Here is an 18989-nt window from a genome sequence, read left to right as displayed (position 1 = left end):
ACAGCCGTAAGAACAAAGTGGGTATGGTGAGTAAGTTTGTAGATAACACCAAAACTGAAGCTGTAGCGGACAGTAAAAGAGGTTAACTCAGAGTATAACGGGATCTTAATCAGATGGGCCAATGGGCCAAGATGTGGCAGATAGGGTTTACTTTAGATAAATGTGAAATGCTGAATTTTGGATAGGCAAATCATGGCAGAACTTATACACTTTTTGGTAAGGTCCTAGGGAGTGTGGCTGAATAAACAGACTTTTGAGTGCAGGTTCATACTTCATTGAAAGTGGAGTCACAGATCGATACGATAGTGAAAGTGGCATTTGATATGCTCGCCTTTATTCGTCAGTGCATTGAGAATAGGAGTCATGCTGCAGCTGTACAGGACATCTTTGGAATACTGTGTCAATTCTGGTCTCCCTGCTAAAGGAAACTTAAAAGGGTTTAGAAAAAAATTTACATTGATGTTGCCAAGGTTGGAGGGGTTGAGCTATAGGGAGAGGCTATTTATCCTGGAGTATCAGAGGCTGAGGATTGACCTTATAGAGGTTTATCAAATCATAGGGCAAATAGATAAGGTCTTTTCCCTGTGATGGGGGAGTCCAAAACTAGAGGGCATAGGTTTAAGGTAAGAGGGGAAAAATTGAAAAGGGACCTAAGGGGCAACATTTTCATGCAGAGGGTGCTGTGTACATGGAATGAGCAGAAGTGGTACAGCCTGGTACAATTATAACATTTAAAAGGCATCTGAATCAAGTGGGACGAGATTTATGTAGGATACCTGATCAGCTTGGAAGAGTTGGATTTAAGGGTCCGTTTTCATGCTGTGTATCTCTATGACTTTATGTGCAGATTAGGTAAATTGGCCATGCTAAATTGCCCTTAGTGTCCATAGATGTGTAGTTAGGTAGATTAGCCATGAGAAATGTAAGGCTATTGGGGTAGGGTCGGTGATGGGTCTGGGTGGGATGCTCTTTGGAGGGTTGGTGCACACTTGGTGGGTTGAATGGCTTTCCACACTTAAGGATTCTATGAAAAGACATCAATCAACATGAGGAAACAGAAGGTCAGATTGCCAGAGGTGCAAGTACAATTTAGGGAGTAACAGCAAAAGAATCAAAGATGTTTAGGAAAAGAATCTCATATTGACCACTAATGATGAAACCTTGAAAATTAGGCATGTGCAAGAAGACAGAATTGGCAAAACAGACACAATGACAGAGGCTCAGAGATAAGAAGTGATGAGCCACAGGCACATTTGGATACAAGGATAAGAATTATTCATTTACATAATGTGGATGTTGCTGACTAGGCCACCATGTATTAGCCATCCTAACTGCCATGAAGAGTGTTGAGTTAGAACAGAACAATAGAGCATAGTACAGGCCATTCAACTGTTAATGTTGTGCCGACCTTTTATCCTCTTAAGCTCAAACTAACCTATATATCCTTCATTTTACTATTATCCATGTGCCTATCCAAAAGTTGTTTAAATATCCCTAACGTATCTGACTCTTTTACTACCACTGGCAGTGCATTCCATGCACCCACCACTCTCTACGTAAAGAACCTACCTCTGACATCCCCCCCAAACCTTCCTCCAATCATCAGAAAATTGTGCCCCCTCATGATAACCATTTCCGCCCTGGGAAAAAGAGTCTCAGATTATTCACATTATCTACGCCTCCCATCATCTTGAACACCTCTATCAAGTCCCTCTCACCCTTCTTCATTGCAATGAGAAAAGCCTTAGCTCCCTCAACCCTTCTTCAGAAGACATGCCCTCCAGTCCACAAGCAGCATTCTGGTAAAATCTCCTCTGCACCCACTCTAAAGCTTCCACATTTTTCCTATAATGAGGCAACCAGAACTGAACAGAATAGTTCAAGTGTGGTTGAACCAGAAGTCTATAGAGCTGCAGCATAATCTCGCGGCTCTTAAATTCAATCCCACCCTGCTAATGAAAGCCAAATACCATATGCCTTCTTAACAACCCTATCAACTTGGGTGGCAATTTGGGACATGGGCCCCAAGATCCCTCTGTTCCTCCATACTGCCAAGAATCCTGCCTTTAACCCTGTAATCTCCATTCAAATTCAACCTTTCAAACTGAATCACTTCATACTTTTCCAGGTTGAACTCCATCTGCCACGTATCAGCCCAGTTCTGTATCCTGTCAATATCCTGTTGCAACCTGCAACCTCCACTTGATCCACCACTCCACCAACCTTTGTCATTGGCAAATGTATTTACCCACCCTTCCACTTCCTCATTCAAGTCATTTATAAAAATCATAAAACAGCAGAGGTTCCAGAACAGATCCCTGTAGAATACCACGGGTCACTGAGCACCAGGCTGAATGCTTTCCATCTACTCCCACCCTCTGTTTTCTATGGGCCAGCCAATTCTGTATCCAGACAGCCAAATTTTCTGGCATCCAATGCTTCCTTACTTTCTGAATGAGCCTACCATGGGGAATCTTATCAAACACTTGCTAAAATCCATGTACACCACCTCCATTGCTCTGCCTTCATCAATATGTTTTGTCACATCCTCAAAGTATTCAACAAAGCGTGTGAGGCATCACTTGCCAACAAAGCCATGCTGACTGTCTCTAATGAAACTATGGTTTTCTAAATAATCATAAATCTTGTGTCTCAAAATTCTCTCCAATAATTTGCCCACCACAGATGTAAGACTGACTGGTCTGTAATTCCCAGGGCTGGCTATAATCCCTTTCTTGACAAGGGAAATAACATTTGCCACCCTCCAATCATCTGACACTACCTCTGTGGACAGTGAGGACGCAAAGATCATCGCGAAAAGTGCAGGAGTCTCTTCCCTCAATTCCTGTAGTAACCTTGGGTATATCTCATCTGATCCAGGAGGTTTATGTTTTCCTTACTTTTTCAAAACTTTTAGCACATCTTCCTTCTTAACATCAACATGTTGGAGCATATCAATCTATTTGACGCTGTCCACACAAATGACAAGGTCCCTCTCAACAGTGAATACTGAAACATAGTATTCACTAAGGACCTCTCGATCTCCTCCGATTCCAGGTGCAGTTCCATCCACTATTCCTGATCGGCCCGACCCTCATTCTGGCCATCCTCTTGTTCCTCATCTAAGTGTTGAATGCCTTAGGGTTTTCCTTAATTCTACCCACTAAAGCTTTTTTATGTCCCCTTCTAGCTTTCCTGAGTCCATTCTTCAGTTCCTTCCTGGCTACCTTGTAACCCTCTAGAGCCATGTCTGATTCTTTCCTCCTCAACTTTCTTCCTCTTGACTAGATCCTCCTCATAACTAGATCTTCCACATCCCTTGTCACCCAAGATTCCTTCACCCTATCATCCCTTCCTTGACTCAGTGGGACAAACCTGTCCAGCACTGTCAGCAAATGCTCCCTAAACAACCTTCACATTTCTGTTGCGCATTTTCCTGAGAATTTCCCAATTTAGGCACCCCAGTTCCTGCCCAATAGCATTCTAATTCTCCCTCCACCAATTAAATACTTTTCCATAAGATGTGCTCCTATCCATCTCCACAACTATACTAAGGGTCAGGGAGTTGTGATCACTATCGTTGAAATGCTCTCCCACCAAGGGATCTGACACCTGACCTGGATCATTGCCAAGCACCAAATCCAATATGGCCTCCCCTCTAGTCAGCCTATCTACATATGCTGCAGTCCATGATGTGTAGGGACATACACAATGCTGTTATTGAAGGAGTTCTAGGATTTTGACCTGGTGACAGCGAATATTTCCAAGTCAGGATGGTGAGTGTCCTGAAGGCCATCTAGTTTGTGGAGGTGTTCCCATGCATCTGCTGTCCTTGTTTCTCTTGGTAGCAGAGATTGTATGGTTGGAAAGTGATATATGGATCATTTAAACTGAGAATTTTAAATTAAATTGAATCTTAAATTCAAAACGCTGCTTAATCTGGAGCTAATGTTGGTCAGTAAGCAAAAGTCAGATTGGTGAGCTTGGTTTTTTGCAAGTAAGGATGCATTCTAAGTCTTGCATGTGTTGTGGTTTGCAGAGGTTGGAAGGTCAGCTGGAATAACATTGGATGAGTCAAGTCTGGAGGCAAAAGTAAAAGAGATGAGGGTCCCTTCAGCAGTGCATGGGTTGAGACAAGAGAGGATGAGTGATATGCAAAGGTAGTGTAGGTAATCGAGAGGATATAGAATTGGAAATTTAGCTCTGGATCAAATTGAACACTATGGTTGTAAAAGGTTTGCTTCAGCCTCAGCCAAGTAGGTTTTCAGAGGAAGTATCTTCAGATAATGGAGATCAGGTGAATGAAAAAACATCTTCCACATTGGCAAGAATTGTGGAGAAGAATGGGAGTTTCAGAAGAAGGAATCAGAAGAAGTGTTCAGATGATTGCCCAACTGGAAAAAGACACTGCAACACAGAAGTGAGGATATAATGGAATTTAAACACAAAGAAGTGTGTTTAATTTTCAGGCATTGGGTAAAAATCCAGAAGCTACAAGGATGTCTGCAACACACCTAACACCAATGTTTTGCTGTGGCTCGTCTCGGGTCCAAGCACTGAAAACTGCTGATTTGGCCAAAAGTCAATTAAACTGTTTCATCACAAATTATCTGTTAGTTGACACAGAAAATAGTGAGATTGTGAAAAGAAGTCGCAATGTCAGCAAATAAGAATCAATAACGAGAGGTCATGCTTTCAAGGTGAGGGGTGGAAAGTTTAAGGGGGATACACGCTGCAAGTACTTCACACAGAGGGTGGCGGACGTTTGGAACGCGTTGCTAGCAGACGTGGTAAAGGCAGGCACGGTAGATTCATTTAAGATGTGTCTGGACAGATGCATGAGAATGTGGGGAGAAGAGGGATACAAATGCTTAGGAATTGACCGACAGGTTTAGACAGTGCGTTTGGATCGGCTGAAGGCTGAAGGGCCTGTTCCAGGGTTGTACATTTTCTTTGTTCTTTGTTCCTCAAAAATGTAATTTTCTGCATTAATTTACATCCTTCAATAAAATGCAACATACAGCAAGAAATGTCCTAGTCTTTGCAGCCATGGCTAGAGGCAACTTTTACATTATACTGGAGATTTAACATAATCTACTGAAATTGAACATCAATTTTTTTAAAGCAGCAAGTATTTTAAAAGTCAGAAGCTTTGTGAAGAATGGGCGAGACAGGAATCAAACATGCAGAACCATTGTACATCACTACTTTGTCACTCATTCTCAAATATCAAAGCAGCCTCTTTTGTTTACTGTCGCAGCAAATCCTCCATTACATACATTCTGTATCCTCAATTAAACAACCTCTTTGTTTTGTAAATTGTGCTTCCATGTGTACTTCTGCTACTTTACCAAATAAACCCTGCCTCAAATCCCTAGATTTATATTTCACTACCTCGATTAAGAAAGTGACTAAAAAGGTAAATGAATACGTAAGGGCAAGAATCTTATGAAAAACCTTTATAAAATATTAGTTTTGGCCATAACTGGAGTTGTGTCCAATTGTGAGCATCACATTTTAATACAGATGTCTAGGCTTTAGACAGAGTGCAAAAAAGGCTGAATGAGAATGGTTACCAGGGCTGAGGAACTTTAGTTATATGGAGAGATTAAAAAGTTGGGACTGCTCCTCCTTAAACAAGGGAGGACTGAGAGGTGATTTTGTGGAGATTACCAAAAATCACAAGATAACAGAGAGAACAGTCAGAAATTGCTCTAACTGGTGGAAGGCTGAAAATAATCAATGTACAGGGCCACAGTAAACCAGTGAGGTTCATGAACTGGTCCCAAGGTTTCAAAAAAGATTAAATCTGTGTCACTCATGCTGAAATATCAAATATCAAAGGAGTCTCCCGCAGATTGCCAACAGCATCCACCCTACTCCAATATCAAAAGATCCAGAAATAATGAGTGTCTTTTTTAATGCAATGAGTGGATTGGTTCAGGAAGGTTCTGTTTGAAAGAGGCAAATTAAATTGTGGCTTCACAAAGTGAATTAGATCAGGACAAGGAGGAAAGATTTGGAGATGACAGGGGAAGGGTCAGCGGATTGGTCTAGTTTAAATGCTACTTCAGAGAACAGTCATGAACGTAATGGACCAAATGGCACCTATGTATATGCTGTAACCAATATTATTTTATCATCATGGTTGTCTTACAATTGCTCCTTAAATTCTTTCACTGGTACAATATGTTCTGTTTCAGAATCCTGTTTTGTAGCTCAAGTAATAATTTTATTACCCTTCATTGCTTTGTTTCCTTATCTCTGTACCAGGAAGCTAACGTTCAAATCCCACCTAACTTGGTACTACATCTTCACTTTTGGTGGGTCAAAATCCTGGAACTCTCTTCCTAACATCATGGAGGTTCTACCTGTTCTAGGTGGACAGCACCTGTTCAAAAGGAAGCTCATCACCACCTTTTCAGGGTAATTAGGGATGGGCAATAAAATCTTGCCTTACCAACAATGCTCACATCTTACAAAATAATGCAAAACAATTGCGGGTTTCTGTTTTAGATTACAATTCCTTAATCTTTTTGAGTTTTTTCACACTTTTATCTCTTTAAAGTCGCAGGGGTCTGTTCTTGAATAAGTCTAATTTTAAGCTCAAGCACACTGTGATGCATGTGGTTTTCAAGGCTATAGTCTACTATTTAATTATCAGAGAACACTGAGGTTCCTGACCAATGTCAGGCTCTGTCGGTCTTTAAGTACCAGAAGAATTACGCACAATTCTCACACTATATCCAGTAAAATGTTTACTTTCCTTTTAGGCTCTAAGCATCCAAATAACATCTCTGATAAATTGAAATATCCCTCAATCATGTATTTGATCCTTACATGCATCTTTTATTTGACCATAAAAATCAAACTAATCTAAGTAGCCTCTTTTATCTTCTAGCTTCCCTTTTACCTATTTAATCAGAATAATCTGCATTATATATGCAATGGAGCTAAAGTCATAGTTCCTAGTTTACTCTATCAACATTTAGGGGTCAACAATGTCTCAATCACAGTCCAAGTACCATGGTCCTCTATGTGGAGAATTCAAGGTATACAAACCTCTGAGTGAAGTAAGACAGACCCCTTTTACTGGGCTTAAAACCTCCTGATCAAGGTTCTTCAGCCAGGGGAAAACAGCCGCTTAGAACACTTGATGAGACTGATGCTAAGAATTTTGAACATTTCAATCAGATTATTTTAAATTGGTCCAGTGCATTTTGGTAACACACTATTTCACTACAATATTTTACACTCCGAATCCAGAGTTACCATTGTTCTCTTGAGATGCTCATGTAACTGACCTGACTTTGCAGCTGTCTCTGGTTCTGCTGAGAGGGTGTTCAGTAAGGACTGCAGCACTGGAGAAGCCTCTTTCAGTGTTCGAAGAAGATTTAATGCAGTCTCAGTGCTGAGCAGTCGCTCTTCAATGACTTTGCTCAACAATTTAGCCATAGCGCCTCTTGCAGTCTCGCCCTGACAACACTCCACAATTATCTAAATATCAACATATTAACAGTAACTACATTTTTTGGTAGTAATGAGAAAATATTAAAATAGCACAAGGTCTGAACACTATACTCCTACTCTAACATACCTCAAATCATGTTTATTTAAGTGGAAACACTAACTGTTTGGTCATATTTTGAATGCATAGGATATCGAGATGCATAGGTCAATAATGATAGCCCAAGTGGAAAAAGAATGAACAGACTTTAGCTCCTCTATCTAGAAGAGGTGGCTGTGGGACAGTCTCTTAGAGGTCTTTAAGAAGGGATGATAGGGTAGAAGTCAGGAAGGTGTTTCCACATACTTAAAGTCCGAACCTAAGAGCTGTAAATATAAGTAGTTATTTTTTAAGCTCTCAAATAAAATGTTCAGAAGAAACTTCTTTACGCAGAGATTGCTTGGAAAGTGGAATTCATTACTACATGATTGGAGGATGGGAAGTATCTGGATGCCTTACAGTGAAGCATATGAGGGAGCAGGGAATAGGAGGGCCTGTTGACAGTGAGATGATGTAGAGTGAGAGAAGAATTGTGTGACGTTCACCAGCAGCAGAGATCAAATAGTCAAAAGGTGCGTTTGTGTTGTAAATAAAAACAATGATTTCAGGTTTTTATTTGCAACATTTGTTTAAAATGCTTATTTACATTTATTTAATAGCATAATTATCAGGGGGAGGAGGGGGCATGGTGGGGACTCAGTAGTTAGCACTGCTGCCTCACAGCACCAGGGTCTCAGGTTCAATTCTCGACAGTGGCAACTGTGTGTCAAGTTTACCTGTTCTCCCTCTGTATGCATGGATTACCTCCAGGTGCTCCAGTTTCCTTCCACAGTCCAAAGATGTGCATGTTATGTGGATTGGCCATGGTAAATTGCCCTATAATGTCTAGGGATGGGTTAGCTATGGTACATGTAGAGTTATGGGGCAAGGATGGAGGGCTGGGCCTGGGTAGATGCTCTTCAGAGTCAGTGCAGACCCTGAGCTGAATGACTTCTTTCCACAATGTAGGGATTCGACGATTCTGACTTTGTGATCCTATTGTCACTTCATTTTGTTCCTGCAACTGGTGATTTCGAGGTTTTGTGTTTATTTTACATCAAACTCACAAACGTGCTGATTTCTTGAAAAATGTTGTCTGCTACTGAGTGTGACCACTGAGCAAAATGGGCAAAATGACCTTGGCAATATTCCATTTTTAATACATTAGTAATTTAATAACTCAGAACAACATCATGAACTGAAACCCATCAAATACATTAACAAGTTACAATAGAAAAGCTCACGCATGCACAACATCATAACACCTGCAAGAAAATGTTAAGCAAATGCAAACTCAGATGATGGTATATTTGTTCTACAATGTGTACTACTGGACTAAGATTTGAGTCTATTCTCAGATCTATTCACGAGGAGCTAAATCTTAGTCAGAAGCCAGTTGGCTGACAGTCATTTTGAAGGCTTCAGAAATTTTAGAAAGAGACACGCTGATGGATACCACAAAAACAGCGAGTGAGGTCAAATAGATTTAAGTGTACTCAGCAATGATACTTTTTTGTTTTTAACAGCACTGAAGCCACGTGAAAGGGAAATGTTACATTTATGCAAAGCAACATTTAGGCCAGAGTGAAAACATAACCTGCAGCTTTTGGTATCTTAAGACCATAGATTCACTAGGATGATACACTGTCATTATAAGGAGAGGCTTGAAATGCTGGACCACTCTCTTTAATGCAGGGAAAAATTACCAGAGCCAAAAGTTTTTACATCTGATAGATTTTGATTGCATGCATGGAATTGTTGAATTGCAACAAAGTCATGAGTGAACATGGATAAAAGAGTGAAATGAGAGATTAGGAGAAAAACTTTGCAAGAGAAAATATATGAGGCAGACATAAATTGATCTTTGAATGATTCAATGGTGGAGAAAAAGTGAGATCATGGAGCAGTGAGATATGTTTTAGATTGCTGTAGTAAAGAGCCTGTAGTACTGTAGATTTCTGTATCACTTTGATCTCTTCCCAGATTGCCAATGATGTAGAAGTAGGTTGCCTTTCTTTTTCAATTGTGAAAGTAAACATTTTAAAACTGAAAAATGACCTTTTTCTCCTGCTCGCTGAAAACCATTTCTTCAGCAGACTCCAGGCAGTCCAATAAAGGGCTCAAATCCGTCACACATTGCAGAACCTCCTCTTTGTGTAAGTAAAGGTTGAGCAAAAAGTCTTCACTATCAATACGACCTAAATATTAGAAACAACCAACCCATCAGCTCCAAACAAAATAATATACAGAAACCAACCTCTGAATAAACAAGGCTCAAGTAAAAGATGAAGTCAGTCCTTCGCACTAAATTGAAGACAATATTATTTAGCTGAAACATTAACCCTTGCTTTTCGCTCTCAGATACCGATAAATCTACACAGTACTTCCAGCATTTTCTTACTTCAGATTTTCAGCATCCACAATAACTGGCTTTCCTCTTCATCTCGCTCCCTCGAAAGACTTCAAACTGATTTGCTAAACCATTGACATTTGTTAGATATGGCCTAAGAATAACAAATTATTTGAAATTTTGCCTACTTTTTAGATATCCAGCTTACACTATATCACTGTATAGCACAGAGCAAGTAAAACCTACATTTTCTTTGAGATGTAAATCCATATACAAACTCCAGCTTGAGGTAGTTCTCTTCCCTCAGAATCAACGTTGTGGAGACAAATTTCACTTCTGAAATTTCAACACAACACCTAGCTGTCACTCAGAACTGAGGAAATGCTGCACTATCTGGGATACGGACTTTAAGATAAAACAAAGTGAACCCATGGCAGTATCCTCTCAGCTGAGCAGAAAAGATCCCACGGCAATGCAACTAAGGGCAGTATTTATCTCTTAACCAATACAGAGTCATAGAAAGTCAGGAAGTCCTACAGCACAGAGACAGGCCCTTTGGCCCAAACTGGTCCATGATGACCAAAATGTCATTCTATGCTAACCCCATTTCCCTGCACTTGGCCCAAACCCTTCTAATCCTTTCCTATGCACATATTTGTCCAACTGCCTTTGAAATGTCATTAATGTAGCCATCCCAACCACTTCTGCTGGTAGTTCATTCCAAATGTATACCACCCGCTGTGTAAAAAATATGTCCCCTCAGGTTCCCTTTTATTCTTTCTCCTCTAACCTCAATTCCCAACTCTGGGAAGAAGACTGAGTGCATTCACCCTATCCATTCCTCTCATGACCTTATACACTTCTATAAAGGTTCCTTTTCCCCAATATCTCCAACAGTTTATCTGGTCATTATCACATTGCTGTTTTGTGAACTGAACCATGCACAAAATTCGTTGATGCATATCCTACACTACAGTAATGAATGCACTTTAAAAATTCTTAATAAACTTTAAAGCACTTTGGACCAAACTGAAGTTGTGAAAGACAGTATGATAATTTCAGTATTTTTCCCTTTAGCTTTTGCATAAACAATCTATCTTCAAGCCTATAAAGAAAAAAAATAGTTATACCTGCAAAATGAAAGCTTGATCAATTTTAAAATTCTTACCCTTTCTTTCAAATATTCCTGTTTCTTACACATTCCTACTGCTAACTCGATACCCCTCGGAGATTTCTGCCCTGCTCCAATTCTGGCCTCCAGCACATTGCTCAAGCTAATCAATTGGTGCAATACCTTTAAGTATAAAGAATCAAAGCTTTGGAATTCCCACCTGACATCTCTCTGCCTCCCCATTCTCTTTGCCCTTAAAATTCTCCCTATAAACAACCTCCTCAAGCAAGCATTAGTCACCTCCCTGACGTCTTGAGGAGTTCAATTTCAAATTATGCAAATAACTATCCTGAGGAGGACTTGGAACTTGTCAATATTATAAGTCGTCCTATATAAATTTAAGTTGTTGTTCATTTGAAGAGCATGACTATTAACAGACCAGAGGGCGTAGAAGGATGGGTTACTAAATTTGCAAGTAGGGTCGGTGGAATTATGGATAATGACAAAGGATGTTGCAGGTTACAGATGGACATAGATAAGCTGCAGAACTGGGATGAGAGGTGGCAAATGGAGTTTAATGTGGAAAAGTGTGAGGTGATTCACTTTGGAAGGACCAACAGGAATAGAGAGTACTGGGCTAATGGTAAGATTCTCAGTAATGTCGATGAGCAGAGAGATCTCAGTGTCCATGTAGATAGATCCCTGAAAGGTTGATAGGGTTGTTAAGGAGGCATATGGTGTGTTGGCTTTTATTGGTGTTGAGTTTCAGAGCCATGAAGTCATACTGCAGCTGTACCAAACTTTGGTGTGGCTACATTTGGAGTATTGTATATAGTTCTGATCACTGCATTATACGAAGGATGTGGAAGTTTGGAAAGGGTGCAGAGGAGGTTTACTAGGATATTGACTGGTATGGAGGGAAGGTATTATGAGGAAAGGCTGAGAGAGTTGAGGCTGTTTTCGTAAGTGAGAAGGAGGTTGAGAGGGGACTTAATTGAGACATAAGAGAATCAGAGGGTAAAGATAGGGTAAGATAGCTTTAAATTGAGGGGTGATAGATATAGAACACATGTCAGAGGTAGGTTCTTTACTCAGAGTAGTAGGGGCATGGAATGCATTGCCTGCACAGTAGTAGACTCACCAATTTTAAAGGCGCTTAAATGATCTTTGGATAAACATATGGATGAAAATAGAATAATGTAGGATAGATATGCTTCAGATTGCTTCTACAGGTAGGTGCAACATTGACGGCTGAAGGGCCTATACTGCGCTGTAATGTTCTATGTAATAAGATATATAATTTGACAAATTAAGAGTTGGAGTGCATTCTCACACAGAAATGCCTCAACATTATAACAGTCATATAGTTCTTCCTCAAAGTTTTTCCCTTTCTGGTTGATTATCTGCACCTAAAAAGCTGAAAAATAAACCTTTTTGTGATATGTTCCTATCTCACTTGGACAATCTCTCTTCAGGACCATCCATATCCAAAAACTGCTCTGAAAATTTCACTTGCATTTTGATAAATGCATCCAGCAGGTGAAACAAACTGTAAAATTCAAATTAAATCAACTTTCTAAACGAAACACCTTCAACCTTCTTTAATACAAGTCAATTTGCCTTACCTCCCAATTTTAACAGATCGTTTTAAAAGAATTCCAGGAGCTGGATCCACATTTTTGTCAAAATCTACTGCTCTTCCTTGGGCCTCACCCTGTCTGTGTATCAGGCTTTGTTGAAATGTGTCCATTAGTTTTTGTGATACACTGCTTATAGACAGAGACTGGCAAAAAGGGACAACAACTTTACAACAGCCACTGCTAGTGGCAGATAAAATAAAATGGATTTTGAAATTTACTCATTTTTAAGTTATACAGGAAAATTAAAAATGCAATGACCAATAATACTTATAATTTTCTAATAGATAAACAATATATAGTCCTTAACCTTTTATTACAGGTCATCTTTGCTGCTGCCTGTTTGTCTGCAAGTAATACATCTCAAAAACTAATTTAATAAAACTTGGTACACAGGACCAAGGGAGACCATATGCAAAGATACAGATCCAAATCCTGAAGGTTTTTTTTAAGAAAGAATGTCATAGACTGTCTCAATGTGGGATAATTTGTTAAAGAATTACCAAAATATGAGCAGAGCTTTCGAGTGGCACAGTGGTTAGCACTGTTGCCTCACAGCACCAGGAACCCGAGTTCAATTCCAGCCTCGGGCAACTGTCTGTGTGGAGTTTGCACATTCTCCCCGTGTCGGTTTCCTCCGGGTGCTTCAGTTTCCTCCCACAGTCCAAAGATGTGAAGGTTAGGTGAATTGGCCATGCTAAAGTGTTAGGTGAAGGGGTAAATGTAGGGGAATGGGTCTGGATGGTTTGCTCTTTGGAGGGCCGGTGTGGACTCGTTGGGCCGAAGGGCCTGTTTCCACACTTAAGTAAGTAGTCAAGTAAGTAAGTAAACAGGTGTTGAAATGATTGGCCTGAAGCCATCCACAGTGAAATGGAATTAAAAATATTTTGTTCACTTTCTCAAGAGCAATTAGGGGTGAACAAAAATGTTGGTGGAGTCAGCAACATCTGCACTGAGTGATTTTTTTTTGAGAAGTTAAAAGCATCAAGGCAGGAAAAAGCCTCAAGGAAGATGTGTGTTATTGTAATACTGTTACCACAAAGTGAAAGTATACACTGAGTATCTTCTTCACCTGTTCAAAAATATTTTTATATACTGTATAATATACAAAATATAAGAACTATGTTCCCAATTATAGTATTTTTAAAAATTCATTCATGGGTTGTGGGCATTGCTGCATTATTGCGCATCTCTAACTGCCCAAAAGGACAGTTTAGAGTCAACTATATTGCTGTTGGCCTGGAATCACATGTACTACAGACTAAGTAAGAATAATACTTTTTTTCCCTAAAGGATATGAATGAATCAGATGGGTTATTCTTACAATCTTCATCAGTTTTATGGTCATCGTGAAATTCTTAATTCCAGATTTTTAATTGGATCCAAATTCCACCATCTGTCATAGCCAGATTCAGAACTAGAATCCTGAATCATCACTGGAGTCTCTGGAGATCTAGTGATAATACTGCTCTGCAGATGTCTCCCAATACATGACAGAAGAAAACAGAGGTGGGCAGAGTATAGAAATCTTACCAAAAGACTTTAATGATCAAATATATGCTCATTTCAAATAGAAAGAAACCATCATTTACATATTTATCTGCTAACTCACTCTCTGTGCAGGATCTGCTAAGAGGGTTTAAACATTTGAAATACCACCCAATGTCTCTTTGTATAGTCTGTACTACCTCCAGTTGACAATCGAGATTTTATTGCTCAGTACTAATTGAAACAAAAGAAAAGGTGCGCAATAATTTCACTTATCTGAAATAACTAAAAACAAAATCTGTCACAGGATTGCATTAAAGTCAGACAAATTCTGGCTACAAAAATGAAAACTGTAGAACAGCAAAATTATGATAATTTAGCTTTGCTAATTTTATTCTATAATATTAATTGTAATTGATAGAATAAAGCAGTTTTCAAATAATAATTAGTACTTTGCCCAGAGAAGTGCTCTTGATGCAGCAGAGAATATAAATGAAAAACAGAACAACAGTACCACTTATTGACAGCAACCTGTAACTACAGAATACTAGCTCCTCTTTACAAGTGGGTTCCTGTGAAAAGTTGATTGCACAGACAAGCTTGATGTTGATCTTGAGAAAATGTCAAAATTCCTAAGAGGATGCCTTTTTCTTTTAAAAAGCATACTGTCTTTCTCTTTTAAGTATAATGACCTGTAGAAAAATAGACTTGAATGATTGACTCTTTGGTGTTAAGCACTGTTGAGCAATGTTGTTAAAACTTCAATACCTTAACCATGTCATCAAGTAAGCAAAAACAAAACAAAACTAAAGTAGCTCAAAAACAGCCAATGCTGGGTGGTACTGGAAGAAAAAAAACAAATATTTTCACACAATCTCTTCAGTGACATGATTAGGTGAATTTATACTGGGTCTATATAAATGGAAACAATCAGAGAAAATATGCCTACTAAGTAGGATTTGGGCTAAAGTGAGAGTTCAGATAAAACAGGCCACCTTTCTTGGCAACTTCATGGCAAGGCTGCTGGTGATATTAACGTATATTAGCTGGACAGTTACTATGTGGCAAGCAAATCCTTCAATCACCTCAATAGTGATAGCCAGCTCAAACAGCAGCTCCACATTGGGCACAGTCAGCAGTTGCACTGGACTGACCTAGGAAGGTGCCTATATTGAATGAAGCAGGGATTCTTGCTTCCCTCTGAGAGTCAGCTCTGACAAGAGTCTTTTTAGGTGAATGCATAGATAATTGTCCAGATATCAGTCAAGGAATTGCTGCTAGTAGACGGTATGACGTGTTGGGTTAAAATGGAATTTTGGATGAGGGTGTAGGGTGTGGCATTGTATGGGGATTGAATGAGGTTATAGATCTGGAGAGGTGCTTGGGAAGATCGTGTGATTTAGAATGGGGATGGAAGAGGAACATGGAGAGATTACGGCACTTGAAGTATTTTAATTTTACATAAATGTCTTACGAATCTCAGTTTCAAAATAAAGAATTTTGGTAGAGTAGACAGCAGAAATTTTTTTTTTGAGTGAATGGAGGGTAACTGACCAGGCAAGACAGATTTCAGATAATTAGCTTAAAAAAAAATGAGCATTTTTTTTTAAAATGCAAGTTTTGAAATCTTTAATTCTCTGTGAATGGGAAATGGAAGCAGATTGACTGGAAACTATATTTCAAAGATACATACTTAAAAGAGAAAGATTCGCACAGCCATGAAGAAAATACAGGGTTTTAATACTAATTCAATAGCTCTAACAGCCTGCCCAGGTACAATGGGCTGACAGTAGCATTGATGGCTTTATTTCCTTCAGGCAACATCCACACACTGACAACTATGGAAATCTGCAGCGAAATGCATTTTTGGCGAGAACTGTCAAAGGCATAGCACTCTTTCTAATATGTATAATCCTGATTTTGGGGTGCTTGCTCTCCCCCACAGGAACCTTTATCAAACAGTATTTATATTTTGTCCACCCTGTTCTGATTCAGAAATATTTGGTGAATATGAACTTTTAATCTTGGCAGGTCACAATACATATTTTACAACTGCTCAAACCCAGTATCATAAAAAGATATATACTCAGAGGCATCTTTTGCTATCTAAAATATATTAAGCTTTTCATTCTTGGGACAATACTTGTGAATCTCCTCTGAACACGCTCCAAGGCTAGTACATCCTTCCTGAGATATGTGGCCTAAAGTTGCTCACAACACTCCAAATGTGGTCCAACCAGAACCTTATTGAGCCTCAGAAGTACATCCTGCTTTTACATTCAAGTCCTCTCAAAATAAATGCCATCATTGCCTATGCCTTCCTAACTACTGACTCATCAGCAAGTTTTCCTGAGAGAATCCTGGACAAGAACTCCCAAGTCTCCTCGGGAATTCAGACTTCTGAATTTTCTCCCCATTTAGAAAATAGATCATCCCTCTGTTCTTCCTACCAAAGCACATGACCTCACACTTTCCCAAGTTGTACTCCACCTGCCACTTGTTTTTCCACTCTCCTAACCTGCCCAAATCCTTCTGCAGTCTCCCTGCCTCTTCAATGCTACATTTTCCCTCTATCTATCATTGTATCACCTGGAAACTTCCTTCATCGAGGTCATTAATGTATAAAGTGAAAAGTTGTGGTCCCAACACCGAGACTTCATTTTCCAACGGCCCAAAGTCCACTTATGCCTCTTTTTTGCTCTTTATATATCGAAAGAAACTCTGACAGTCTTCCTTTATATTACTGGCTAGCCAACCCTCATATTTAATCTTCTCCCTCCTTATTTCTTCATTTGTTGCCCTCTGTTAGTCTTTGTAAGCTTCCCAATCCTCTGGTTTCCCACTGCCCTTCGCCACATTATGTGCTTTCTCTTTTGTTTTTATGCTATCCCTGCCTTCCCTAGTCAGCATGGTTGTTTCAACCTCCTTGTACCTCGCTTCTTTTGCCTCAGGAAGAATCTCTGCTGTGTCTCCTGAATTATTCCCGGAAACTCCAGCCATTGCTGTTCCACAGTCTTTCCTGCTAGGCTCCTCTCCCAGTCAATTCTACCCAGTTCCTCTCTCATGCCTCTGTATTAGCCTTTATTCAGCTGTAATAGAATCATAAATAATTGTATCTTCTCCTTCTCAAATTTCAAAGTAAAGACAATCATATTATAATCACTGCCTCCTAAGGGTTTCTGCACCTTATGTTCCCTTATCAAGTATGCCTCATTGCACAATACTAATTGCCTGCTCCCTTGTGGGCTCCACCACAAGCTACTCTAAAAAGCCATCGCGTAGATATTCCACAAATACCTTTTCTTGTAAACTATTACCAAACTGATTTTCCCAATCCAACTGCATATTGAAATCCCCCATGACCACCGTAACTTTGCCTTTCTAACATGTCTTTTCTATCTTCTGATGTATCTTGTGCCCCAGGTCCTGACTACTGTTTGGATGCCAGTACATAATTCAAACCATGATTTTTTTTAAACTTTGAGGATCCTCAATTCTGCCCACACAGTTCTACACCAACTAACCCTACTGCATTTCTTACTATTGATTTCATTTCATTTCTTACTCATAAGGCAACCCCACCCCCTCTGCCCACTTGCATAATGTTTGATAGGATGTATACCCTTGAATATTCAGCTCCCAATCCTGATCCCCTTGCAGCCATATCTCAGTGATGCCCACCAGGCCATACCTGCCAGTTTTGATCTGCGCATAAGCTCATTTATCTTATTCCTTATGCTGCATGCATTCAGGCATAACTCCTTCAGTCCCATATTAACTATCCCTCTTCTCATAGTCATTCCTTTGTCCAATATGCTTGAAGTTTGATAGAGTAATAGAGTCATAGAGATGTTCGGCATGGAAACAGACCCTTTGGTCCAGATATCCCAACCCAATATAGTCCCACCTGCCAGCACCCGGCCCATATCCCTCCAAACCCTTCCTATTCATATACCCATCCAAATGCCTCTTAAATGTTGCATTTGTACTAGCCTCCACCACTTCCGCTTTGTGTTTGTGCTGGAGATTTTAATAACCTCTCCCAAGTTCTGCACTCTTACCTCCTTTAATTCGGGTTTTCTACTTTCCCCTACAACCGAACCCCCCCAAACCCCCATTTAGTTTCAAGTCCTATACACCGCCCTACTGATGTGATTCGCAGAGAGACATCACAGTTCAAGTGCATAATTCTTTGAAGGTGCCAGGCGAGCTGAAACAATTATTAAGGCTTATAACCCCTTGGGTTCATAAATAGAGGCATAGATTATAAAAGCAAAAAGTGATGCTACACCTCTACAAAGCACTGGTCAGGCCACATTTGGAGTATTGTGTTCAGTTCTGCTTTTGATGATAATCCTCAACCATGCTGGCTGAAAGGCTTCCAGAAATGTTTCCCTGTAAAACAGAAGGCCCCTAATCAGGAATTTCCAGAACAGAATTCATCCAAATTCACAAGTATTTTTTGTCTACCTGGGTCAGAAATAGGGTTTCCAGCTCTAATCAGACTTTCTGGACTAATGTGTCTTTGGAATAAACCTTACATGAGTTACACTCAAAACAAAAGTTGAGTAATGCAACAGCTCCAAAGTAACATGCTAATCTACTGGCTAGTGCAGAACCATTATGCCGACTGAACATTGCTCACTTAAGCACTCACCAGTTTCTATTAAACGTTCTATGGGCAGGTTTCGGTTTAAGTTCTGAAGCACAGTTTGTAGCCTGGGGTAAGCTTCTTTGCTCCGCTCAAGCACAAACAACAGGGTATCCAGTTGCAAAGTCTTTTCTTCTATGACGTTATCCAATAATTTGCAAAAAACTTCACTGCTTTCTGCTTCTTTACAGCAGTCAAGGAATACC

General features: G+C 39.7%; 1 protein-coding gene across 4 annotated transcripts in view; it reads right to left on the bottom strand.

Moving 5' to 3' along the window:
* The window catches only part of zbtb40 (zinc finger and BTB domain containing 40), a 124318-nt gene that overhangs the window by 90689 nt on the left and 14640 nt on the right, over window positions 1-18989 (bottom strand). For 3 of the 4 annotated variants that reach the window (XM_060852192.1, XM_060852193.1, XM_060852194.1), the window contains exons 4-6: window positions 18790-18988; window positions 9605-9744; window positions 7305-7497 (exon numbers count right to left, since the gene is read on the bottom strand). In XM_060852192.1, coding sequence (XP_060708175.1) covers window positions 7305-7497; window positions 9605-9744; window positions 18790-18988 — 532 coding nt within the window. The remainder of the gene's footprint in view (window positions 1-7304; window positions 7498-9604; window positions 9745-18789; window position 18989) is intronic. The other variant, XM_060852195.1, reaches the window with a different exon arrangement.

Source organism: Hemiscyllium ocellatum, chromosome 37 (assembly GCF_020745735.1).
Source record: "Hemiscyllium ocellatum isolate sHemOce1 chromosome 37, sHemOce1.pat.X.cur, whole genome shotgun sequence".
NCBI lineage: Eukaryota > Metazoa > Chordata > Chondrichthyes > Orectolobiformes > Hemiscylliidae > Hemiscyllium > Hemiscyllium ocellatum.
The sequence above is the reverse complement of the archived record's forward strand: the minus strand, read 5'-3'. Positions and strand labels throughout refer to the sequence as shown.